The sequence below is a fragment of the Osmerus mordax genome, chromosome 16 (genome assembly GCF_038355195.1).
Source record: "Osmerus mordax isolate fOsmMor3 chromosome 16, fOsmMor3.pri, whole genome shotgun sequence".
Taxonomy (NCBI): Eukaryota; Metazoa; Chordata; class Actinopteri; order Osmeriformes; family Osmeridae; genus Osmerus; species Osmerus mordax.
This window is the reverse complement of record NC_090065.1, coordinates 9,895,875-9,922,884: the sequence shown is the minus strand read 5'-3', so window position 1 is coordinate 9,922,884 and position 27,010 is coordinate 9,895,875. Positions and strand designations below refer to the sequence as shown.

Sequence of the window (27,010 nt, the reverse complement as noted above, 5' to 3'; positions counted from 1 at the left end):
GAAGTCTTTGCTGTGGTACTGTAGTCACCTTTTTGATGAATGAAACTCTCAGGCAAAATCACATGTACAGTATGCATCCAGTACAAAAAATAAATTTACCTCATGGTCAAAATGTTCTTAATCATTCAATAGACTGCAACTATTGTACTATTGCTATTGCCCAGTAGAAATGTTGATAGAAAACATTGCTTTTGCATGAGTATTATCATGGTCAAGTAGAATATATTCTTATGGACTGCTATAAACCTTTATGATGGTAACCATCATAGCTCACACAAGTCATTTTGTCTTTTTTTTTGCACCAATGAGTTCTTGTCTGATGGACTAACATCAAATCATATCATATCCCTTTCCACATTTTTATAAACATTCCCACTTGGTGGAGTGAGGGATCAAAAAAACATGGAAGCTGTGTGGCAAATTGAAAAACCCTCATATTTCTCTCAATTGAGGAAAATTAAGGGCACAACTGAATAGCACAATTTGTGTTGTATGACAATATAGGCTCCATTAAGCTGCTTTATTGGTCTTTACTATGTGACACAAACACTTTTGCAGGGAACAGCGACACAGGGAAACACACACATACACATGCATAAAGCCAAAACAAATCTATATCATTTAAAATGAACACAATGATATATCTGAACCAAAGCCTTCAGCTCTTTTAGACATTCATCCACATTTTACAAGGATCAGAACATGCCCATTCAATACAAGTCTGAAAGTCTGAATGCACTTGTCTCACTTGTCTTCAATTTAATTGTGATACGAAGACATCTAACCTTACATGTATGCATACACCTTGTCAGTGTTGTAATAGGCTGGTGTTATAATAAGCATCGGCACTTAATTACACAATTGAGATGAGACATTGGACAGTGTGATTGGCCTGATCTTGGTGTACAATGATGATGTAGCTAGCTACTTTATAGTCCTTCTTAAGGAAGTATGACTGGACCTGCATTGAACCAATCAGAATTGAGGATTATGCTTCGACAACAAACAAAAGATCGAGTTTACCCGAGGAGATTTGTCGGTGTCAATCTAGCTAGCTAGACAGTTTGTTTCCTTTGATTATACGAGATCAGTCTGCTTATTCGAAACGTCAACTCGTCCCAAAATGCTGTACTGTAGCATTATCTAGTTAACGTATTAGCTTTTGTCGTTGAATTCGAGGTTACCCTGATTTCTGTGTCAGCTAGGCTAGCTACAAGCTAATGTCAGCCACAAAAAGCAAGCCATCATAGCCAACTAGCTCGCAAGCTACTTGTTTGTGGCTAGTGCTTTAGCCAGCTAGCAATTGAGCTAGCCGAGCTAACGTTGGCAACTAGTGAGGGGTAATTTAGCTAGCTAATTTTATAGTTAGCTTGTTGAGATTAATTGTTGTAGTGGCTGATAAGCCATTAAGATTTAGAACAGGTGAATAGCCATGTCTGGACAGTCATCGGGCTGTGGGTTTCTTATGTCGGTTGTTGTTCACGGAGACTCGACTCTGAACGAGCAGGAAAAGGAGCTCAACCAGCGACTCCGACGGCTTTATCCAGCAGTAAATGAAAATGAGACCCCACTTCCTCGATCATGGAGTCCCAAGGACAAGTTCAGTTATATTGGCCTATCACAGAACAATCTCCGAGTGCATTATAAAGGTATTAGCCACACGGTTCACGATCTATCTTAACATTACAACTCTTGACAGGTTTCAGCTATGATTCCAACTAGCTAGTCTAGCGCTAGCATCAGCTAGGCAAGCGGAGTTAGCTCTAACTACGTAGCTAGCAAGCTAAGTCAGGCTGCTACGCATCCAATGGCAGTTTAGCACTAGCCGATAGCTAGCATGCTCATTTTTATAACAACAACAGGAGAGGACATCTTGTAAACCAGCTGGTGAGGTGTCGTCAGCCAAAACTGAGACATCCAGTTTTCTACTAGAAATTCTAGTTCTTTGGCTGCTTCTGAGCTAGCTACTGTAGTAGTGAAGTCTTCGAATGCTAGCTCACACCATAATGAACCCATAACGAAATAGAGCTACATTATTAGGGCATAGCCATACTGGTAAAGTAGGACCACTCTTGCACAGGCATCTGTTTATCTAGCGGAACGGGTATAATCCTGCTAGTTAACTGACGGTTAGTGTTAGTGTGTCACTATGTGCTTCTTTGACAACTGGTTGTATGTATTATCAGTTCGCCAACTAGACAGAATTAATCCACATGGGTGGGAAACGTCACAGTTAATGTTAACTTGGTAGCTACAGTCGCTGGTTGTGCCTATTTTTGGCATGGCTGTCTTGTCAATGTAAATCCTCCTGCCCAGATGAGTTATGACAAGATTGGCATCTCAACCCCCTCAACATCCAAATGCATTGGAATGATCAGAGGAGTAAACGTTACACTTAACGTTAGTAGTACTAATACTTTTGCCCTTGGTCGACTATTCTGGTCTTCCATTTGGCATTAGGGGGCACAGCTTTTCAACTGGAATAGCTAGTTTAGTTATGAACTTCCAGGGTGTGTTTTGTCATTCTCTTAACTTGCCTAAACTCTTCCTACCAGTATGTTCTGTTACAAAATGCAATTTATATCCATTCCTGACTGTATATACACATGATCCATGATCACTTGAGCCTGACATACTGTAAGGAGTATTTTGTCATACAAAGACTGCTTAGGTAGTACTGCATGATAGATGGTGCCGCTACATCAGTTATTGATTGAAGATAAATGTGGCAGTAGGTGGAGAGATAAGAGTAGTGAGGTCTGAACAGGAGGGTGGGAATTTTTTTTCCTCAAAGCTTTTTTATGCAGTGGTTGGGAACCTTTAATTGAAATAGAGGGATATTTAATAACTTATGTCTGCAAAGTGTTGAGTGAACAAACATGTTTTCAGAAAGTATACTGTAGTTACAGTAACAGAACTAAAACAGTCAAATGAAATATAGAATGCAATGAATAACAAACACTGTAAAACAAAATAGACATAAATAATATATTAAAATAATAATAAAGCATGCACTTGACACTAATTTATCCTTGTATTCCCTCTGTTCCTCTAATGCAAAATTGGATATGGTCTCAATAGCTTCCCAATACAAATGTTTAGATGCTTCCATAGTCACATGGCTCAAAACATATGGCTCTCTAATGACATTAGGACTACTATGGGTCAATGGGTGTTTTCCTATTTTTCCAAAATGTTGAAAAACTAAAATAGATGGTTAATTCCCATTTAAAAAGTCAGAATGACCTGTAGTAACGATGCAAACGTAATGATATAGAATTCTTGGTTTAGCAGATTTCTAATTTTTAATTTTTAATCACACAAGTGAAGCCAGCTGTGGAGTAGAGAGGGTGCTCTGGTAGGGTCTGGGAGACAGCCTTCCACACTTCATCAACTGACGCAAAAAATGTGCTTTGTGAAGTAAAATAATTTGTGACAAGTATAATTAATTTAAAGTCAGGAATCGCTTGACCATGGTGTTGAAACCGATTTTGAAGCGTAACTTGTCAGCCATTCAATGAACAACAGCCAGGGCAGCATGAACAGTGCTGTCTTGACGAGAATGACTAAGTTAATTTCGCCTGACTCAACACATGGTCAGTTACCACCCTCAGGTCTGTGTGGTGGGCTCTCTGTGTCTTGGGCTTGTGGGCTAGTGCTCCTCCTCTGTACCTCTCTAACCTCCCACGTGCCTTCCTGAAGGTCATGGAAAGACCCCTAAAGACGCAGCGTCAGTGCGGGCCACACACCCCATCCCTGCCGCGTGTGGCGTATACTACTTTGAGGTGAAGATCATCAGCAAAGGCCGAGATGGGTAAGGCCAAATAGACACACTACTGAAGGAAGTACTTTTATTTTTATGGTTTATCAAAAATATAAGAGGTTCAGCTACCAAGTTTTACCAAGTTACAGTATAGTCCTAATACACTATAGTTGTACAGAATTAAATCATAGTCCTTGACCCTTTTGCTGTTTTTGCCAGAGCAAGTGTCAGTTTGAGCAGCTGTAGTGGAGCCCTACTCTATAATTGCCCCAGTTGACTTCCATTTATTTGATTAATTGATTGATCCGTAATTAATTAATCCCTCCCATCCCTGAAGTATTGTTTTACATTAATGTCACAAAATATGGGTCAGTGTCTTCGGATGCTTATTCATGATGTGTTCACAGTGAAATTGGAAATTAATCACAAATTAATTTATTTTGGGACGCACCAATACCAATATTGGGTCTGATACTGCGCTCATGCACTCAAACTCTTAAACATTATCTGATTCCAAAAACTGATGCCATCTGACATGTATGTCAATGTGTAAACATTCAGTGCACAGAAACACCAGCATCAGACACTATGTCAGCGGTGTGGTAATATTTCCAAATTAACCATCGCAACCAAGTGGGTTAGGGTTGGCAACATCAAAAAGGGAGATACTGGGAGGTACAAAAACAAGTTCTTACAATACAAGTAACCTGATTAAACATCTGAAAATGAAACAGTGTGCATGAAAGATTTTGCACTTGCAGTAGCACAAAGCAACCAATATTGCAACAAACCCTAGCAATGGAAAGAGAAAATGTTAGGAGACATAAACATACAAATAACAGAAGTGCTTACATCATTCATTATGTCTGAAGATCAACCACTGTCAATCGTTGAGAACGTGGGCTTCCGTTGCATTCTGAATGTCTTGAATCTCTAGGCTTTTTTTATTATGTCTTTTGAATAACAGTTGCTGAAAATAATCAACACACTGTCCTCAAGTCATTATTCTTACAGGATCAACTGTAAAATTATTTACAGTGCTTTGCCAAAAAGTAAAAGGATATGGTATTGGTGCATCCCTAGATAAACATTTACTGTATATATTTTACCTTCTTTACAACTTGGCTCATTGTTAATTTCTATAACAGGTACATGGGTATCGGTCTCTCAGCTCAAGGTGTCAACATGAACAGACTCCCTGGTAAGTTGACACATGAAAGCCTTTCGTATGCATGCAGAATACCTACAGGATGTGGGTTTTTTGTGGTTACTGCTGTGTCATTGTTAGTTGCCACTGCCTGTGGAATTGTCAGTGAGACAATCTCATTCAGGCTTATTCTGTGGGCACATCTTGTGTCCTTGTAAGTGCAGATAATTTAGAATCTATTTTGCTTTTTAGAAATGATTGGGCATAGTGTGGGTGTGTGTGTGTGTCGGGGGTTATCTATCTAAAGATGTGTGGGAGTGCATTGCTGGGGTGTGTTTAAAGAGACCCGATGGGCTTCTGCTCATTCTTTGGCCTGAAATGACACAGTGGAGCCAGGGTCACATGTTAGCATGGGCGGTAAGCAGTTATCTGGCTTTACAGGCTAGTCTCTCAGCCCCTTTAATACCAGTCACAGGGCCTTAGGACATAGGGTGGGCCCACTGAGAAAGCTGCAGCTTTTTCAGGGCAGTAAGATAGCCGCAAAGCACTGCCAATTCCTTGCAAAGCATTTGCAAATTGCAAGACCCCATTCACAAAATGCAACTGAAAGGAAAGCCATATGTAATATGTTTGGGGGCACTGCAAATTGTGCCAAAATAAGTCAATCAATGGGTGGTCTTGGCATCCAGTTGCTAGTTTTGTGTGAGTGCTGAATAGGCTTGAAATCCCTGTCCCATGTGGAGCAAGACCAAATAGGTTTAAAAAAAGGATTTAAAAAAAAATATGAAAACACAACCGTATTCCAAATTCTACAAATCAAAAAGAGACTTCATTGGAGATCCTAGCCTACAGGAGCAGCACATGAAATGGGAAGCTGGTTATTCACAGCTAATGTACTACTGATGAAGTGTACTGTAAAAAGTTATAAAATATGTATATTTATCATGCATTTTCTTCAGGTTGGGACAAGCACTCATATGGTTACCACGGAGACGATGGCCACTCATTCTGCTCTTCTGGTACTGGGCAACCTTACGGGCCCACATTCACAACGGGCGATGTGATTGGCTGCTGTGTCAACCTCATCAACAACACATGTTTCTACACAAAGAATGGCCACAGCTTGGGTACAGAACATACCTGCTTCTATTGTTTTATACAATGGTAGAATTACATTTGATGTCTTACTGTGCAGATACCCCTAAAAGAAGTTTGACAATCGTCCCACCCTTTAAGTAATGTCATGTTTTTATTTATTTTTTATAACTGATTAGTAAACTTGCTGATGCCTTTTACTTTCTTCTTTGTCCAACAGGAATCGCTTTTACTGATCTACCAGTAAGTACTGCATCCGTCACTCAGATTGTGATGATATTTGCAACTACAAAGAACTTAGAATATAGTTTGGCCACACACATTTTTATTTCTTGAAATGTAGTATTTATTCTTAAGGAATGAGGATGTGTTATTCACTGCTGTGTTGCACAGTTGTTCTTTGCAGCAGAATGGCTGCTTACTTGGGAATAGAATAAGAAAAGATTTAGCACAAACAATAATCCTTTGAGCAGATAAACAAGCTTGGCTGTCAGCCAGCATTCATGTGTTTCTGAGTTTGTCCGTGCTGTGCGTCACCTCCCCCAGTCGTCACAAAGATGACCTTTCTCATTAGATCATGAAAAGCAGATCTTTGGACAAGTGTCTTCTCCGTTAGAGCTCATGACTCCTAGACACCGTGCATCCAAAAATCAAGTCGCTAGCTTGATTTCACAGTCTCTTATAAAGAGCCACAAGTGAATTCTCTGCATGCCGAATTTATTGAAAACAACTACTTGTTCGGTAGAATGAAACATAAAATTAAATTATGTATAAGTATTATACAAAGCTGTGGGCAAGTATATTTAGCAGTAACAGCTGCTATAAAACAATGCTTTGTCATCTGAATAAAAAGCCAATTTGCAGTAGGAAAATGCAGAGCCAAAATGCAGCAAACGTCTGCTTGTGAGATGTATGGAAAAATCTGTTTGGCCATACCATTTTTTTTCTCTTCCGACACCTTCCAGCCCAACCTGTATCCCACTGTGGGACTACAGACCCCGGGGGAAGTGGTGGATGCTAACTTTGGCCAGCACCCTTTTGTGTTCGACATTGAGGACTACATGCGCGAGTGGAGGACTAAAATCCAGGCCCAAATCGACAGGTTTCCTATTGGAGAACGGGAGGGAGAGTGGCAGTCCATGATCCAGAAGTAAGTCCCTAGATACTACATTTCCCATCATTCTCCGCTGCCATTGGATTGTCTTCTGCATCCTGTTTCACCAAAACTCCATTCAAAGGGGATTTGGATTGCGAAAGATACATTTACTAGTATACATTTGATTATGTTTTTGTAATTTGTATTTGTTAGAAGAGCTCATGACTGTAAAACACTTAAGTGATAATGTTGTTCACTACTGTCTAGTCACCAACCAAAACGTAGCAAGCTACCAGTACAATTGTAGTAGCTTGATCCTTTTGACAATTCATTTACAATCACAATTATTGGCCTTTTAGTTCTAACCTGTGAACTTCAAGCATTTAATTGTAAATTAATTAATTAATAATTGTAATTCCCAATGATGACAATTTGTGTAGTTTCTAAAGGTTCCTAAGGTGGTCTCTTATGTTGTGTGTTAGGCATGGGGTTTCATTTCGACATGATTCCTACTGAGTATTCTCACTGTCCAACACAGAATGGTGGCGTCCTACTTGGTCCATCACAGCTATTGTGCCACAGCTGAAGCCTTCGCCAAATCCACTGACCAGGCTGTGCACGAGGAGCTGGCCTCCATCAAAAACAGGCAGAGTGAGTCGTGGGTGTTGATTTGTGAATTGGTGAATACAATGTCGGATGGGCAAAACTACGGATGTAAGAATTCACTGTTTTTATATGTTGTCGGTCCTTAAAATGGCCGAACACAAGAAATTGGCATCCTCATGTTTGCAATGCCCCGTGTTCTTCAACATGCTTGCAGAAATCCAGAAGCTGGTGCTGTCAGGCAGAATGGGAGAGGCCATCGAGACGACCCAACAGCTCTACCCCAGTCTTCTGGAGAGGAACCCTGACCTCATGTTCATGTTGAAGTGAGTCACTGCATTTTTGCATGCATGTATTTTCCTGTCCATGTCGCTTAACTTGCACATATGAAAGCCCTCATCTATTTTTCCTTCAAGAATTTTTTGTATATTGCCATAACACATGCGTTTTAGATTTTTTCTGGTTGTTTTATAGGTAAAGGCCTATTCTGGAGTAAAGGTTGTTGTACTTTCTTAGTGGATTAGATCTTTGTGTCATGTCTACCTTTTATACGTTATATCCCTGTTTGATTATTATTATTATTACATTTATTACGTATAATCACACATACACTTTTCCTTTCCTTTCCCTTCTAACTTCTCATTCATCTCACTTTCTTTTTTTATCTGGACTGTTCTCTCTGCCCTTTGACTGAAACCCTCCTCTCCCTCTCTCTTCACCAGAGTGAGACAGTTTATAGAGATGGTAAACGGGACAGACAGTGAGGTGAGGTGTTTGGGTGGACGGAGCCCCAAGTCCCAGGACAGCTACACAGGTTCACCCCGCAACTTCAGTAGTCCCAGCCACAAAGCCAGTGGCTCTCAGGCCTACCTCACAGGTACACACTTCCAATATTCTAGGAATATTACCTCAGAGTTGCGGTGTTTGACCCAATTTACTCTCTCCAAGTTTGTTGATAAATGTTCTTTTTCAAGTAGATTTCCACCTAGGCAAAAGGTCTCAGATATGTACCTCCTATTGAATCTGTATTTATCTCCAGTTTAGTGATATCTTTTTTGACTTTCTCCTCAGGGTCCGACAGCAACTGCTGCAATGGAGTGACCTCCAGTAAGACCCACCCATCCCCCTCCCATTACAGCCACAAGCCCTGCACCCCGGGACCCGCCCTCCCCGCAGCGGAGGTCAGCCTCAATGGCAGCAGCAGCCAACCCCTCAACACCAGGTAATCCATCTGAACAGGGACTGCTCGTCTCTGTTTCCCAAAAATGTTCCTTCGATGTGACATCATTTATGAACTCAAATGATCCGGGCCCAAAGCCGCAAAGACGGCAGGGTTTGAAATATAGTTGTGTAAACGAAAGCTAGTTCCAATTTAGTGTACTTTCTAATGTTGCTGACATTGTGCTTAAGCCTTAAATGGTATATTTACATTTAGTCATTTAGCAGATGCTCTTATCCAGAGCGACTTACAGTAAGTACAGGGACATTCCCCCGAGGCAAGTAGGGTGAAGTGCCTTGCCAAAGGACACAACGTAATTTGTCCCGCACAGCCAGGAATCGAACCGACAACCTTCTGATTAATAGCCAGACTCCTTAACCGCTTAGCCATCTGATCCCGGTATATATTTGGACCGATGATGGGGCGGAGAATCTCTACGTCTCTTAACATATTTTCTACCGCTTGGTTCTTTGTATTGTAGTACTGATGTGGACATGGAAGAGGATCATTTCAGTAATGGAGTGACCGAGTCATCCTCTAACGGCTTCCTCAACGGCAGCTCCAAACACGGAGCCGAGCCAGAGGACTGCGACGCAGACATGGGTGAGTCGGCTGTTCCCCAAATACGGAAGAGTTGCGACCTTGCCTGCGTTGTTTTCTGTCACATGGTGTAAACAGTAGCCTCATGTAGGAGATGTTGTCGCCAACAGAGGTGGAGTCCACCCAGTCCAAGAGGCAACTGTGTGGGGGGAGCCAGGCAGCCATCGAGAGGATGATTCACTTTGGCCGGGAGCTCCAGAGCATGAGCGAGCACCTGCGTCGCGAGTGTGGCAAAAACTCTGCCAACAAGAAGATGCTCAAGGTAGACGGATCCTGCTTTTACAGCGTCATGAAATGAATGGATACGTTATTATTTGAATAGTGGGTGGGCTTGATTTGCTAACCGGGCGTATGTGGTTTGCTCTTAATGATAAGAAACCATTTAGAGCACGTATGTCATGAATTGATCGATTGTCAAAGGGGAAGTTTGAGACTGGGGGAAACACCCCTCCTGCGTTTTCATTTGTGAGCACAATGAAGCCTTCTCATTCAGCCTCCTGCTCTGCCTATAGGATGCGTTCAGCCTGCTGGCTTACTCTGACCCCTGGGGCAGCCCTGTGGGATATCAGCTTGATTCAATCCAGAGAGAGCCAGTTTGCTCCACCCTCAACAGTGCAATATTAGGTAGGTAAATGCATCTATGACACGCCTAGTATAGCTGCATGTCATTATCATGTCCACTGAATACTTTCCGACGCAGTCACTAAACGGGTAGGTCATTATGTTTAAATATACTTTCTTTACCTCGTAATGGAAGAAGTACATACAAGGTGCTTGAAAATACTGGACTTTTTACCAATGGGTGCTTCTCACTGCTGCTTGAAAATTACAAATGACAACAAAAAATCTAAGTACATTTAGTCATTTAGCAGACGCTCTTATCCAGAGCGACTTACAGTAAGTACAGGTACATTCCCCCGAGGCAAGTAGGGTGAAGTGCCTTGCCCAAGGACACAACATCATTTTGCACGGCCGGGAATTGAACTGGCAACCTTCAGATTACTAGCCCGATTCCCTAACCGCTCAGCCATCTGACTCCCAAGTATATTTATACTTTCAATATAGTGACGATGCATTCCAAAAGATAATCCTTAAAAGGACTTTATTTTATATAAATGTAAATAAATGACTAAGAATACCTTCATATCCTAAAAACGCCACCCAACAACCTTCCATGTTTAGATGCTTTGAGCCACTTCAGCCTCATTTATTTATTTATTTATTTGATCCTTTTTAAGAACTGCAGACACCCTCATAGACGACCCCTTCTTACAGGGAAACTGACTGCACTGAAATATGTTGATATGCTGAATTGCACCCCTTGTCAATCTTACATGGCTTCTCTCCACCTTTTCCAGAGACTCATAACCTTCCCAAGCAACCCCCTCTGGCCCAGGCTGTGGGCCAGGCCGCCCAATGCCTGTCAATCATGGCGCGCTCCGGCAGCGGTTCCTGCGCCTTCGCCTCCGTGGACGATTACTTGCACTAGTTGCAACACGCGCGCGCACACAAACACATACATATATACACACACACAAACAAAGGTCTGTTTAGTTAAAAACCCTCTTAGCTCCTAGACCCTTGTGTATGCTTAAAGGACCAAATAGGTGTGATGAGAGCTCCACCTTTTTCTCTGATGGACCGAGGTGAAATGCTTCCCACTTGTCCAGTCCTCGCAAGCTACAGAGGTCAAGCGTGTAGGAGCTGGTGGCCGACTAGACAGTCTTAGGACACACGAATACACGCCGCTCACCCCCCCATCAACTTAAATCTCAATCCCCATATTTTGGCTAGCTGTGCTAGGTTGCATACAGGCTTCACAAGACTCCTAAACCATTTGGTTGACTGCAGAGAGACTAGCCATAAGTAGCCATCAAGCAAGCGAACTTGATCTGCTCAAACACGGATCGTCTTTGTGGGGTAGGGTTAGGGCTAACCCCCTTTCTCTTCTCTCACTTTAGAGACCATGCCAATCTCGGTCTAAACATCCCCCCCCCCCATTGTCATACTTCTATTTGCCATTGGTTCACAAACTTGAGATTGTGCTGATGGCAGGGGTGGGGGGCAATACAACCACAGACAAAAAAAGTGCTCTGGTACATGTTGTGTCCTCCAGGGCTAATTAAATGCATAATATTTGGCTCCCTAGCGGCTAGTCAACAACTACTTATCCTAAATATCAGAGATTGCAACGTATGTAGACGTGAACTTTGAAGAAGCCAGCGGGAAACTACAGTCTCCTTTTTTCTCCTTTTGTTTTTAATCTTGTTTATATTTTTGGGGTAAAGTGTGGAAAAGAAGAGTAAAGTGAGGGCGACTAGGCTCTGGTTCTGTATCCTGGTTTACACGGCATGGTGCAAATTATTATTTTGACCTGCTTATACAGTATATTTGTTGAGTGCCGGTAAGAGTGAAATCCACCAAATAATAAAGGTCCCAATCCCACCAATCCTTGACAGTGTGTGTACATGGTAACATTTATATGAATCAAAAATTATTATATTAAGAGTGAGATATTTAGCTATCAAAAGAAAGTAAATGATACAAAAACAATCCACATTGCTACTATCCGACAGACAACTGATCGATTGTTATGGTCAGTTACAGAGGCTGTCAATGTTTCTTTCCCCAGTTCCTCTGTGGTTGGTGAGTTCACTCTCCTCCAGACTACCTAGGTATCCCACTTTTTTCAACTGCCCAGCAGCGGTGATGCAATGTCGTTTTGAATTTTCTTAATGTATTGTCTAGATTTGTCCTGTATCAACACATAACTCAGGAGCCAAATGCCCTTTCTCCTTTATGTAATTGCAATTCCTAGTAACTATTGAATGTGTTTCAGTGAGGCTCATAAGGGGGCTTTTCAGACTTGAATTTTAAAGTTATTTTAGCCCCCATTTTAACTAATAGCATGCTACCCCTTTGAAGAATCTCATGGATTATTCATCTCAGCATTCATACTATACCAGATAATCAAATAAACTAACAGCCAGCCAACCATAGCATTGGGTCTGGGTCAAGCATGACCACTCCCCCCTAGGTCAGACAGCATAAGAAACCACACCCTAGCAAGTGATTAAATTGATTATTCATGTATGAAAAGCCCTATTAGCTTGGCCCTGTGAGGTAGTTGGTGATTGTTGGCACATTAATAATTAACCCCCGTCTACACAGACTTGCTTTTCCTCCCTTTGTTGACCAGACCCGTCTATGGCTCAGTATTCATGCAGCAGAAACATGATTTTCAGTATGTCAACTGTGCCCTGGCTACCACATTAACAATAAAGAACCAAATACCTAGGAAGAGGACACTGGACCTGTGTTTTAGCCTGTCTTTGTGCTTGCTGTTGCCAAGGAACTGAAATACTAAGGCTAAATGCTAATACTACACCAGTGCAGTACTTCAAATCCCTAGTGGTTTCTAAGTAGGCCTAACTGGCATTTAAAACTTAAGGTTGGAACTTACTGGTTTGACATGAGCTGTCACATCTTTTGGAACTTTGTTTGACAGTGTCCTTTTGATCAGAACCTATGCATGCCATAGTCGTTGGTAGTATGATCAAGTTAAATGTTTTATTTACACCAATCCATAGTGTATATGGATATCCATAGGTATAATACAATGAGTTGTCCACCGCTAGTTTGTGTCCATTGAAAAAAGGGATGTTCAGTTGTGAGGGTGAAATGATTTATATTTAAATAAAAGAAATAACAGCATTTGTGTTGATAATGCCTAGTGCTGGGACTGCTTGTGACACAAACAAAACCTGACTATCACCTTCAGTTTAATTATAAAACTCCTTAGCAAACATTGTATAGATGTATACAGAGGTACTCACTAATCATGGCATACATTGACAACAACCAGTTTGTCCTTTACAATTGTAGTAAAACATCCAGTGCCTTAAATGCTTATGAAAGCTTTAATCACCTTGAAAGTAAGTGACTTGCAGAGTTGTATATGATGCATTTATGGAGCGTAATTGTTCAGTATTCAGAAAAAACAACTGACCAAAGACAGTGCTACTGTGACATCACAACCTCCTCTTCACTACTTCAGAATGCAAAATTAAGGATCTTTTGTTCAGGCTTCATTTTAGATGCATTGTTTACAATGGGCTTTCTGAATTTGCCAATTTAAATGTTCATAAACTGGCAATCTAGATTTCTTCAGGTGGAAGAAAAAAAAACAATAGAAGATAAATAACATTCCACTTTTCAATTTTGTCAGTTTGAGGAAACATTTTTTTTGTGAATCCAGCGTTTCTTCAACTTCTCTGCCTTCTCTTTTTTCTTTGTGGCTGTAAAGCAAAATGACACACATGGTTATGCTCAAGCTATGCCTAATTTAGGCCATGCTTTAGTCCATATGATACATTTTGTATACTCATCCCTTAAACATGGAAGAACTCACCCCAATCTTTCTTGACAAACTGCACAGCGGCACTTTTGTTTTGCCCCCTCTTATTTGCAAGGGAGAGAAGTTCATTGTCTGAGGAGACAATATGGATTTCATGAGACATTAGGAGATCCCCAAGAGTTAAAATTATTTTCACACAAAATAGTCTAAATGGGTTATAAAAACATATTTTCATCCACAATTTATTCAGTGGGCACATTGTTTGAGTGGGTTTCTTCCTTTAAACAGCTGATCAGGTAAGTACTGACGTGAATATCAGAACCAACATGGCTGTACGTAGATCTGTCTGTAAAATGTATGCGTGTTTGGGCCGAGCACATACTTGTGGTTCTATGACTTTGTGCTCCGTACAGTCTTGATTGGATGAAGTCAGCAGCTGCTTGTTGTTGGAAGTTGGCAGAGGGTCTGCCTTTCAGCCTCATCACACTGTTGTTCCCTTTTAAACTGTGATGGAACATTTTCAGGAATAATAATTGTGTTATTGTCTTCCCATGAAAGTCAGTATTTTTTACTTTAGATTTGGAGCTAATTATGTTGCCATGCTCCCATTATCACTACGACTGAAATGGCTCCATACCCCCTGACACCTTTATCTTGGTTCTTATCCGTTTCCTTTTCTTCTGTTCCCTCCTCTGAACCACCAGTCTCTATATCACTGTTCTCATTTTCTGCTGTGGAAGAAAGAACAAACCATACTGGTTAAGTCATAGGTTATAAAAGAACTGTACTAATTGGTAACTGTCTTGAAAAACTTGCTAGCAAGAGGCTATTTTGACAGTAATAAAATGCATGCCTAAACTACATTTGACTTACTGGTCACATGAATTAATATTATCTATTGGACAAAATGTGCATCATTCTCCATTATTTACCCTAATTTGAGGCAATTTCATAAACCATGGTTTTTAATAGGTCTAGCTTGTCATCTGTTGAGCCACAATTAGCTATCCATGTAAAAGTAATGGTGTAAATGCACTTACCTTGGTCTATAGAAAGATTCTGCTTCCTATAGAAAAAGAAAGGTTGGTTAACTTTTTAAAACATTTTTTATGTTATTATTGTGGTAATAAGTGATCCTCTGCACTTACTTGGGTTGGGCTATATCTATTTCCTCCAATACATCAGCAGGAAGAAGCCTTTTTTTCTGTAAGACATAGTCAATAACATCAAAACGTTTCCACAGAAATTGAACTTCACTCTTATTGACCCAAAACACTCATGTCAATAAACTGAACATCTTACTTTGTGAATTTTAATCAAATATACAAATATGGAACATAAGTGTTTCCCTATGAAACGCCTGAACTATGGTGACATTTAGTGTGCATGATTTGCCTGTCCACGATTTCTCACTTTTTGCACTCATGGTTGCACTGGCAGACGCAGTCTGCGCAACTTTACGGCGCAATGTTATGACGAAGTGGACAGTGGTGTGCGCGTAATGCGAACAGCCTCGTATATACCTACAACGAAATCGCTGCTGTAGTACGTAACTAAAGTAAAATACGTTAATAGGAACTTACATTTAGCTCTTGACATACACAAAGCGACCCAAAAATATATGCTACAAAGCTTTCAGCCTGTGAGATTCCGTTATTCCTTTGATTCTGGCCTACCTTCTGTTGCTGAAAGAGCTCCTGTCGCCGCCTTCGTTTTTCCTTTAGCAAATCTTTTTCTCTATTAACAACAAGAAAATATCAATGTAAATAAATAACAATTACGTAACCCAAACATATTGCCGCACCATATAATTTCGTTACAGTAGCCTAGTGAGTCCGTAGCCTACTGGTAGCTAGCGTAGTTTACCGTCTGGCCGTCTCCAATGCATTTTTCATTCTCTTAATAGCGGATGCTTTAGAATCTTCAAACGTGACTTCTTCGGGAGCCTCATCATCGCTTGAGTTTAGACCGAGGTCGAAATGTTCGTTCATTTTTTCATTATCTGTTGTCCGATCCCGAAAACTTTTCCCATGCTGCCTTTTCGCCATCTTGAATGTATGCGCACGTCATCAGTCGACGCCGTGTGGTCAAATGGCATACCGTCAGGTGCAAAGAGGTTGCAAAATAATTATCAGTGGTTGCAAACGGTCTTATCTCTGTACCGGAAAAAAAAGATGCGATACAAAGGGTGATTCATGTGAAGGCAAAAAGACTATCAGTCACCAGAGTTGCCACGCTTCAAAGCTTGTCTAATAAAATGCATCTCTGATCATACCAGGTAGGCTGTAGGCTTATCACATCACATAAACTGACTTTACAGATGACGCTTTCAAATGACGTAACCAGGACAATGCATAACAAACCCTCGAGCGCCTGCGTCTGATTCGCGCCGCGACTGCGTGAGTTGCGGAGATCAACCCAACGCAGAATATATTTTGTCCAGGATGAATGTTTTCTTACAGTTTGTGTTTGCGCTCTCCTTGACGAAGATAAAGGCTTCTGTGTATCCAAAAACAGATGACGGCAGCCTAGTGCCTTGTCTCGCACCTACTCAATGGGAGGGGAGGTCTGTTGAATACGACCACTCCACCGGCCGGAATACACGGTCTGCCGTGTCGTATGATGCCAAGAACCAGAGAATTAGAATTCTCCAACAAAATAAAAGACACACACCATGTGAGAAGTAAGTAGCCTATGCCAAAAACGAGTGTTTTTAATAACATTTCCATATCCATAAAAAAATATATATATTGTCTATAATAATAATATAATCTACAGCTCACGACTGGGCGTGGTACATCATGGATATTATAGGCCATCACACTTAAAGGGCGTTTTTCGTCCCGACGCGAAAGCGGAGGTTTGAAGTTTGAGCAACCTGTTTTATAATAATGATAGGCCATATTATGATTGTTATGCCTATTATCAAAAAGTAGCCTACGTATAGGCATATAACACTTTGTGCTATGTGGATTGATTTATGCTGCTGTGGGATATGATTATAATGCACAAGAGACACAAATAATCATTGTTGTTGTTGTTGCCGTTATGAAACACCTAAACAAATAGAACTAGCATGATCCCTCTGCCTGTCAATTAAAGTAGGCTATTCTAATTCTGGGGAAGGACTGTCCAGGGTGAGGCTTGGGGGAGGACAAGAAACATTGGTTTTGTCCATATTGGCCATCTAAAGTGACTTTACAGACGATGTGACACATTCAGAATTTGAATTCAAAGCATTATTAAGATAGCCATTGTGAGTGTTACAGTGTTTAATTGCATTATCTGCAAGTAAACACAAAAAAACAGTTGAGTAGGCACTGATCTCCCTTAGACGACCAAACAACTTCCCTATAAGAGGACATTCCAAGATTTAGAAAATTTTGTTTGCCTTACTTTGCTCATCCTGTAAATCCTTGCTGTTATAGTTGTAGGATCCACCATACAGCAACCTGAATTATTTAAAGTTTAGAATGTTGTGCCTATACTGTATAGTTATTGATCAATATCAACAGACAATATGTAGAATATGGAATACATTTATGATATGCAGACGATTTGGACTTGTCATTGATTGATGTGAATCACTTCTGCTACACTATTGGCCTAATATTTTTTATTAAATTTCATCTAACATTACAGGTTCTTTGAATACATCTACCTTTATAATAGTGGCATAATGTTCCAGATTGAGCAGAAGACCAAGCAGTGTTCAAAGATAGCTCTGACCCAGGCTTGGGATCCCTTTGATATCCCCAATAACTCCACCTATGAAGACCAGTACTTCATTGGGGGCCCTGGGGATATGGTTGAGGTGCAGGAGTGGTCAGACAGGAAACCAGCCCGCAAACGTGAGTATGATAGAGTTCATGCGGTGTACGTGAGGCTGGAGTCAGCATAACGTGTAAATCAGGCTACTCTCTGGTTATTTTCGAATGTGTCTATTAGTACCACAATCTCCTCTCCTGTCAAACTATATATATTTTTCAACTGGGTGCATTTTCCAAACACATCTATGATTGTTGGACTATACAAAGTTTCCTTGAGGATGAAAAATGAAATGAAAATGCCATTCCCCAATCCAGTGACAGTTAATCTGGTAACTTAATCTGCTCTTTCCTCCTCAGTACGGTAGTGTGTTACGTATTGCTTCAATAGATTGGTGACCTAATCTGTTTTTGGGGACACTATTTGAAATCACAGTAAATAATGTAAATCTAAACTAGGTTAGTATGCAGATGGCATATGTATCCTCACATCTGTTCCTCCAACAGATGAGGCCTGGGTTGGTGTCTACACAGTGAAGGACTGCTACCCTGTCCAGGAGACCTACACCAGGAACAGTAGTGTGACCACCTCCACCCGCTTCTTTGACCTTGAGTTGGGAATCAGTGATCCTGCAGTGTTTACTCCACCCAGCACCTGCCAGTCTGCCCGCCTGGAGTGGATGAACTCTGACTGCTGAGATGTTCCCTTTTAACCCATTAGATGTAAAATGCATAGATCCATTGTCAATAAATGACTAAAATGACTAAACATGTTGACAATAAACTATGATCAGAAAGGAGTACAGCTGACCAATAAGCAAAGATGTATGTTGCAAAAATATGATTCACTGGGATTATTATGTGATTGATTTCAGAGATTGAAAATCAGATACAGTCAAAATGTAGTGTAAAATTACAATTTAAAGTACATGTTTACAGTACCTAAAAACTCATCACTTTGATTCTGATTTACTTGCAGGACTAAACTTTAGGTCACTTTTGTAGATTCATACTGGGCTAGACAATTTTGTATTTGTGAATGCTTTGGTGTCTTTATTTAAAAAAATATTGCAGTGTATCTGAACTGTAACCATGATACTCAATGATGCTTAATAATGCTAATGCTAAAATGCTTATTAAAAGTGATCCAGTAATCAGAATATATGTGTTTAATTCAGGCGACTGCTATGTTCATCATTTGCTGATGTTCAAATTTACAATGGTTGATTAATAATAATTCATGAGTGACATTTAAAGTCCACACTTCTGATTGGTTTACAGACGGCAGCATATTGATTTCTGGGTGCATAAATCCAAGAGATGTAGGCTACTGTGGTGAGATACCGTGGTGGCGATTGTTATCAAGCACTTGGAAATCAGTGGAAAACTACACACCAAATAAATCCAATGCGTAGCAAGTTTGGACCAGATTCAGGAAAGCCTATATAATACTCATGACCAGCAAATAGGTTACTTTATGGGATGGTCACCGGTAAAACCAGTTGTGCTGCCTGCAAACCAAAATTATTTGCTGCGGTATCTGGCAGACAATTATTAATTGATCATTTGCAAACAACATAACACTGTTCTTCTAGCCATAAACCAGTTTAAGTCTAGTCCGTTTTTTTCTGACTGAATTAAAATACATTTAGCATTCAGTAAACCAAGCAAAATAAACCATCAGCGATGCAGATTTTGTCAACTGCCGTGGTATCCGTGCTAAAACGACATCATTACCCACAACACAAGGCTTCATACGTCACTTCCTGTCCGATATGAAAACAGGCATTTCGCCAGGTGCTCAAAGAAGTAGGTAACGTTATGTTCTGTCTTCCGCATGTTAAAAACATCTAGAATAATGGCACAACAGAAGCTAAAAGGTAAGGAGATATCGAATGTTTTCAATATATAGCTGATGTGTCATTTGAAATAGTTTTCAATGAGAGATTTGACAATGCAGTTGCTGGTAATTGAAACAGAAAATAGCACAGAATGTGCATAAACAAATTGGCATAAAAATAGACCAAGGGTGTCTATAATGTAGACATTTGAAGTAATTTGTAGCCGAAACAACTCCTTTGCTAAATAGCGAGACCTGTTATATTCGTATCGACAATCGATTGCCTTGCATTTGTTATTGTGCTAAATTGGCGAACCCTACTCAACATATGAAATAACTGGGAATTGGAAACAATTGACATAGCCTACATCTTCCAGTAGTTACACTGAACCATAACATAGTAGCTTAAATGTCATCATTGGACAGAAAGTCTACTGCTTATAACCTTACTACACAATATAATGGAGCAGCAGTTGTAGGCCAGATGTCGCTTGCTAGCCCAGAGCCCATTCTACAGTCAATTTTGAGTTTGTCAAGACTGAAAAAGAATTATAAGTTGCCATCTATCTGTACGTTGATACTGCTGCATTATCACGACAGCCCAAACTGACAGTTAGAGAACCAAAACTTCAGACCCTTGACCTGCATGATTAACTGAGGTCAAGAGGTTGGTGCTCGTCTTCAATGCAAATGCAAACGTATCGCAGACCAGCTTCAATGCTAACTTATCCCAGGCCTTCAATAGCCAGATAGAGTAATACCTTTCACACTATTTATGACAACCAAGATGAAAGCCTTTTCAGACGATGTACAAGCTTCTAAAGAGAAGTAGAACATTTGTTGATTTGGACATCTGAATGCTGTCACAGCATTCGAAGATCAGAATTTCCTACTGTAACTAAGCCTAAAACAAATGCTTTTATGTTCACTGTAACTAATCCTGAAAAAATGTTTGTTTTCCTTTGTGTACAGAGGAATGTCTATTCATTTTAAACAGGAAGTAAATCACACAAATTAACTAACTGGTAATACCAAAATAGTTTCAACTGAAAAGGAAGTTCATTAAAGAGTTGATACAAAAAATTCAGGAACAACACTTTTTGCCTGTGTGTCACATGAACTATAACACTGGTAATGATCATTTTATGTTAGTTTTAATACCCTAAAGGTAGTGGCCTATATTTATTGTGAATTATGAGTACAGACTATACACGATTCTTGTCAAACCATAATACATTTTAAATTCAAATCAACACATTTTCAAACAAAGCTCATAATAACAAGTAGGCTAGGCCATTTAGCATTCTGATGTTGTTTTTTTCTAGTTAAAAAAACGTTTGTTGACGCATTGGAATTTTGTCTTGTTTTTGGTTGATTTCAGAAAAAGCAGCAAGAATGCAATGACTGTGGATCTGTATGGACATTGAGATCTTGTGCTTGTGAGGTCTTGCACTGAAGTTGTCTTCTGTGGTGGATGTCGCCATACTCCACCAACTTGAATTGTCGTTGGCTGTAAGTGAGACAGGGGGGCCTTACCACCAACTGACTTCATTAGGGATAAGAGCCAGCCATGGATAGCCTATATGGCAGCAGTGTGGACTCGCATGCAACCAACAGGGATGTGGGGTCTCTCTCTGGGCGAGTTGAGCCCTACGATGCCAGTGAAAAGAAGGGTATCTCTGATGTCAGAAGGACTTTCTGCCTGTTTGTCACCTTTGACCTCCTATTCATCACCTTGCTGTGGATCATAGAGCTCAATGTAAGTTTGAAGGTGTTTTGAAGTCTTGATATTTGGAATGTGGTATATTGCAAGAATGTATTAGTATTTGATAGTTATTTTTAATTATTTTTGAACTTGTAATTGAGGAAAAACTTTTAGCTCTGTATACAAAGACATGTGAAGACCAAAGCTAGGTTGTTTGCCATACCTACGGCATAAAGTACATATTCATTCTTCACTGAACCAGGCAACACATTTTCAAATGTCATGATTTTTTGTATGGATCAAAATAATTTAAGGTTTTGTTCCGTGGATTGTCCCAATATAATTGTTGGATCTTATTGTGAAAAAGAGTCTGATCTGGCTTCATAGTTTCCCTTTTTAACTAGGTTAACTAATCTTAGTAATTTGTCCTTAAGATTGTCTATAAATGAAATGGGGTCTTGTAAAGCTTATAGTGATTTGAAAGAGGAAATCTTTATTGGCTGTCCTGAATGTCTTTCGATGAGCACACAATGACCCCCCACCCCCACCCTTGAAGTTGTATGCACAATACACATAAATAAGCATATTTAATGATAATTTACTCATACTGACAGACATGCAGACTGCTTTACATACAGACACACACACATAGTCAATCAAATACACCTTTAATCCATTTAACAGGATCCATTTAAAATCCAACTTTTCCAACTGTTCCTTTCTCCCCTTGATAACTACCACATGATCACTACCTGTAAATAATCATTAATCTCTGAGAGGAATGAAGGAAACAAGGGACCAAGGGGACTAATAGACTATAGGGATACTTCTTCCTGTTCCAGATTATATACTGCAATGGCAATTGCTCTTGATCTCTGAAGGGAGCTCATTTTTTACTTTCAACCTTACATTTTATACTCCATCCAAGCATCTGTAATATTTTGTGACTATAACAAAGCGGTGATTGTTTTATTACAAATACAATGACGAGCCTTTTAGTGTAGCGGTAGTTATACCACGGCTATATGATCTCTTAACCAGAATTTGGACTCAGATCATGTAGTACAACCCTATCACTGATGTATTGTCTCATGGCTTTGTTTTGTCCTTCACAGGTAAATGGAGGCATTGAAAAACAGTTGGATAAGGAGGTTTTACACTATGACTACCATGCCTCCTTCTTTGACATATTTGTAAGTCAAGTCAAATTTGTGTCTGTCACTTCATGCATTGTTTTTTAAGATGAAAGATACTAACTTTTCTCTCTCTCTCTCTCTCTCTCTCTCTCTCTCTCTCTCTCTCTCTCTCTCTCTCTCTCTCTCTCTCTCTCTCTCTCTCTCTCTCTCTCTCTCTCTCTCTCTCTCTCTCTCTCTCTCTCTCTCTCTCTCTCTCTCTCTCTCTCTCTCTCTCTCTCTCTCTCTCTCTCTCTCTCTCTCTCTCTCTCTCTCTCTCGCATATACAATTCTAGCTCCTGGCTGTATTCAGGTTTGCAGCTCTTATCCTGGCCTATGCTGTTTGTAAACTGCGTCACTGGTGGGCTATAGCGGTATGTATTGTTTTTCTTGCCCAAAAACCCAACCCCCCAAGATTTCTTCTTTTGTGAGCCACCAGAGTGCGCTGTTGACCCTAGATGAGCTCTTTCTAATGTATCCAACCAGTTCATTTGTCAGTCTGTTCCTTGTTTAGTCTACACAAGAAATCGTTATGGAAAATAACAAGGATTGTTTGGGAACATACTTTTTATTACTTTGAGATAATATTCATACAGTGTCAAGATTTTGCTTAGGGGTGTTTTTCTAATGTATTCACCACAGATTACAACAGCAACCACCAGTGGTTTCCTGATAGCAAAAGTCATTTTATCAAAGGTACGTAACAAGGCAATAAAACAATGTTTTGACTGAACTAAATAAAAAAATATGTGCAATATAACTAAAGGGCATTGTGCAACGTGCAATATAGTGACCAGACAAAGTGTGTTAATGTAACACATTAGACATGTGGCACTGACAGTTAGGGGACCTGGGCCCCAAATGTGTAAAAATGATATGTTTAGCATTGTGAAAACATATTGTTGTAGTCCTATGTTATTGTTAACTCTGCCACTGTGGCTGTTTATACCCTGGTCGGTAGGTAGGAATCATGACTGTGCAATTGCCAGTGGATATGTCTTTGGTTTGGCCACGTAAAATATGTCCATGTGCTCCAGCTCCTTTCCCAGGGGGCGTTTGGGTACCTCCTGCCCATCATCTCCTTTGTCCTGGCATGGCTGGAGACCTGGCTTCTGGACTTCAAGGTCCTGCCTCAGGAGGCTGAGGATGAAAATAGTGAGTCATAGAGCAACATGTATTGTAGTGGTGTTTTCAGTTCATCCTTTTGTACTCTGGTTTACTACTACTGGTGGTGGAGTGTATGTCTCAATGGCTCCTGCATATATAAACCATTATCTATTTGTAATCGGTTATTAAACCTTACTTCATATAAACACCATAAAAATATATTTAGGAGAAAGGCAAGTCAAACAAACCATTAATAGAAATAATATCAAATGCCTATTGTTTTTACATTTAGTCATTTAGCAGACCCTCTTATCCAGAGCGACTTACAGTAAGTACAGGGACATTCCCCCCGAGGCAAGTAGGGTGAAGTGCCTTGCCCAAGGACACAACATCATTTGACACGGCTGGGAATCGAACCAGCGACCTTCTGATTACTAGCCCGATTCTCTAACCGCTCAGCCACCTGACTCCCTCTTATATGTACCAGACCAGTATATTATTTATGAGGAATGGTGAGGGTCGGTCAAGGCCAAGGCCTTGGCCACTCCTAAGAAGGTTAGAAATTCAACACTAAACTTTTCAGTTCCATAATTCAAGTTAAAAGTTAACAATTATCTTTGTACTTGTGATTTCAGGATATCTCTGTATAAGGGACGCCCCAGAGAGGGCTCCCCTGATGCACCCTGGACCATTATCAGACGGGCAGTTTTATTCACCACCTGAGTCTGTAGCAGGTGAGTACTTCGAATGGATGCTAGTTTACATAGAATTGATAGTTAACTTGATTTGCCTACCATTTTTCTGTGTCTGGTATTCCAAGGCAAAATCCCTAGGATTTGTGGTCCCTTGTTTTCCTGCATATTTAATCTTTTTTGATTGTGCTTTCCTTATGATACATTTACAATTTAAAAGTTAGTGCCTAGAAATGTTAGGAAATCCAGCTAAATGGTGAACTGTAAATGTTTACATTTTCACAAATCTCTTAAATGATTGTTTTTTGATTTCCAGACTCTGATGAGGAGCTAGATGATAAACACGATCCTGATGATGCAGAGAAGGGCCTCATTTAGCAGGTACTGGACAGTTTGGTCTTCACATTGTTGGGAATGTATCAAATGTGAGGGGGTGCTTTAAGTTGTAGAATATGTATTTGTATTTTAGTCCAAATTAATTATGCTTAGATGTTTTCTAGCCTGCCTGAACTAGACCTGTTTGATTATATAACGCACATACATCCTCTCTTTGTTTTTTCAAACAATAGGTAAACATTTTGTATGAATTTTCTTAATTTTTTTATCCAGTTTTGGAATTAATCTTTGAGACGTGCTTCATGGTTGGCTTGACAAGAGAAAGCGGACCCGGTTCCTCTGCTGCAGTGTTAACGATGACCCATCTGTCCATGAAGGGAAAACTTGCCTTAGAACCATCACGTTCCATATGACTGGAAATGCATGTCCCTCAGCTTGTTCACTTAATGCATTGTCATATCTTTCCACCTCTTGGCTACTGAATCTTCAAAAGCTGGCCCATTTCAAAGAAATACCCTTTTTCACTGCATTATTCTTTGGGGGTGTTTTTTTCTTTTACACTTTTGGAGTCTTTATGGGTGTGACTGAAGGAAAGATGAATTCAGATAAGAAATAAGGGGAGATGGGTCAATCATAGTATATGTCAACAATGATTTAGTTCTAAGTGTATACATCTGTGGTTTATACAGCATCTCTGTCTGGCTTGATTATAGGAATAGAAATCAAGACTGTATTAACTGTATACAATTTTAGAACATCTGATGGGGGATATCTAATAGGATACAATTAGCAAGTCTGTTGTGCCTAAAAATGAAAATGTACCTATGCCATGCAGTGAATTGATTTTATTTGTCTTTGAATTGGCAAACCAAGTGATTTCTGGTAATCCTATCTGCAACACAGATTCCTCGTCATCTTGTGTCGGAGCTACACCTTCTCGTCCTCTCTCGTCCTCTACATGCAAAATAGCTACCATTTGTTTGAATGAATAGACAGTATCTTGTCACAGGCATACGTTTTTTTTATTGTGAGAATGCTATTCAACATTTGAAAACTGCCATTTGAAAGCATGGAGAGGATTGTTTTGAGCTCTGTGTCTTGAGTTTAAAACAAACTCCATAGACGGTATATCAAGCTAAATCCTTAAGCTTGTTTAAGGTAGAACATCAGTCTGATCATCACTAAACTTGAAACTGTTGGCAGCACCTTAATTGCGTATTCTTTCCAATAAAACACACCTACAGTTGTCTTTTGAAATTGGCTAGTAATTACAATATTGGCATGTAATTTTCCTAACCTGCATTTACAAGTATAAGCTGTGTATGCTGATGCATGTATTAAATACCTCAATATTTTACGGTTTAAAAGAGCTTATGTCAATTGTTTATCTTACATAATTGTACTACTCTATGGAGTATCTTACATAATTGTACTACTCTATGGAGTTACAATCTGTGTTGCGGACAAAGTTACAAAAGTGTATGTGCCAATACATTATTTTTACTATTGTTTATGACTGTATCTGCAAGAAAATCGACATAAAGAATAGTTTGCAAAAGAATTGCAGGAATTTAAATCAATTTTTCGTTTTAGCCATTTATAACGTTTGACGTTAGATGTTTTACAGATGTAGAGAACAGTGTTTTAATTGCTTGTGTGCAAGCTGGTGGTCGCTGTTTGTGGTTTAAAATACAGTATATACACAAACATTTTACAAAAGCCCCCATTGGAAACCAATGCTAAAAAATAGGCAGCGAAGAAAATGTCCTACAGTCTGCTATCCGGACGCGAGAGGGCACATCTGACCCCCCCATACACTTGGCGTTCCGCACTATCAGTTGCTCGCCCCGGCCCATCAGTAGCAGCAGTGCGACGCCACTCGGGGTCAGATGAGTGACACATCTAGGTATCATGTTTGGCCCGCATCACACGTCATACGCATCTTACTCACACAAAGAAGAATGTAGGACAACGGGCTGTCGTGTGCTTGGGTTTCCAAAGAGAACAAGTTTATAATGTTGATGATTCATAAGTATCCCCCCTAACTGCCTGGTGTCTCCTCTACCGCCTCCTCTACCCACCTGTAGGCCAGTCTGATGATGATGAGTCTCTGGGGGTCTCTCCCCATGGTCCTGACCGCCGCAGTAAAAATGAACTGCTGTTTATGTCATGGTCTACCTCGGAAAACCACTCTGGCTTTGTGGTTGGATTTATGTGTCCTCCTATGAAAATGACAAACTTTTCTTAATCTTCTTTTAAAACCTGCAATAAACATCCATGCTTGGAATCAGTGTCTGTGTTTTCAGTCTGAGACTACGTCAGACCTTGTGCGTCTGCTGCACCAGTTGCTGTTGGTTTGCAGTGTCAAGGATTTTATAAGGTCGTATTCTATAGTATTTATTGCTACTTTTGTAGCATGGCAATATATTTCTAAAGTAAATTATGATAAATAGAAGTTGATTTAAAGGCCAAAAAGTAAACCTACGTTGTGAAAAATCTCTGATACAATGC

General features: G+C 40.0%; 4 protein-coding genes across 7 annotated transcripts; 3 read left to right on the top strand and 1 right to left on the bottom strand.

Moving 5' to 3' along the window:
* The first annotated feature begins 993 nt into the window (after positions 1-993).
* Positions 994-13,237, top strand: ranbp9 (RAN binding protein 9). The gene is made up of 14 exons (XM_067252587.1): positions 994-1,649; positions 3,703-3,814; positions 4,912-4,964; positions 5,870-6,037; positions 6,226-6,248; positions 6,971-7,155; positions 7,640-7,752; positions 7,922-8,030; positions 8,427-8,581; positions 8,776-8,926; positions 9,405-9,526; positions 9,634-9,785; positions 10,036-10,147; positions 10,882-13,237. Exons 1-14 carry the CDS (start codon positions 1,433-1,435, stop codon positions 11,010-11,012), a joined length of 1,803 nt encoding a protein of 600 aa, XP_067108688.1. The 5' UTR covers positions 994-1,432; the 3' UTR covers positions 11,013-13,237.
* On the bottom strand, positions 13,072-16,031 carry nol7 (nucleolar protein 7). Of its 2 annotated transcripts, none has more exons than XM_067252588.1 (8): positions 15,747-16,031; positions 15,557-15,617; positions 15,029-15,084; positions 14,921-14,946; positions 14,518-14,611; positions 14,263-14,384; positions 13,935-14,012; positions 13,072-13,821 (listed from the first exon to the last, which is right to left on the bottom strand). In XM_067252588.1, the coding sequence occupies exons 1-8, from the start codon at positions 15,926-15,928 to the stop codon at positions 13,748-13,750; spliced, it is 693 nt and encodes a 230-aa protein (XP_067108689.1). In that variant the 5' UTR covers positions 15,929-16,031; the 3' UTR covers positions 13,072-13,747. The 2 variants fall into 2 exon arrangements, with proteins under 2 accessions (XP_067108689.1, XP_067108690.1); XM_067252589.1 differs by having other exon boundaries at positions 14,518-14,608; positions 15,747-16,010.
* A 236-nt stretch (positions 16,032-16,267) lies between these two features.
* epdr1 (ependymin related 1) lies at positions 16,268-18,816 on the top strand. Its single transcript, XM_067252590.1, has 3 exons — positions 16,268-16,563; positions 17,523-17,731; positions 18,155-18,816. Exons 1-3 carry the CDS (start codon positions 16,325-16,327, stop codon positions 18,343-18,345), a joined length of 639 nt encoding a protein of 212 aa, XP_067108691.1. The 5' UTR covers positions 16,268-16,324; the 3' UTR covers positions 18,346-18,816.
* A 599-nt stretch (positions 18,817-19,415) lies between these two features.
* Positions 19,416-26,786, top strand: stard3nl (STARD3 N-terminal like). Of its 3 annotated transcripts, none has more exons than XM_067253949.1 (9): positions 19,416-19,527; positions 20,869-21,246; positions 22,308-22,385; positions 22,661-22,738; positions 23,007-23,060; positions 23,402-23,519; positions 24,107-24,205; positions 24,480-24,544; positions 26,587-26,786. In XM_067253949.1, the coding sequence occupies exons 2-8, from the start codon at positions 21,058-21,060 to the stop codon at positions 24,539-24,541; spliced, it is 678 nt and encodes a 225-aa protein (XP_067110050.1). In that variant the 5' UTR covers positions 19,416-19,527; positions 20,869-21,057; the 3' UTR covers positions 24,542-24,544; positions 26,587-26,786. The 3 variants fall into 3 exon arrangements, with proteins under 3 accessions (XP_067110050.1, XP_067110048.1, XP_067110049.1); XM_067253947.1 differs by having other exon boundaries at positions 24,773-26,786; XM_067253948.1 differs by having other exon boundaries at positions 24,733-26,786.
* Positions 26,787-27,010: the final 224 nt, after the last annotated feature.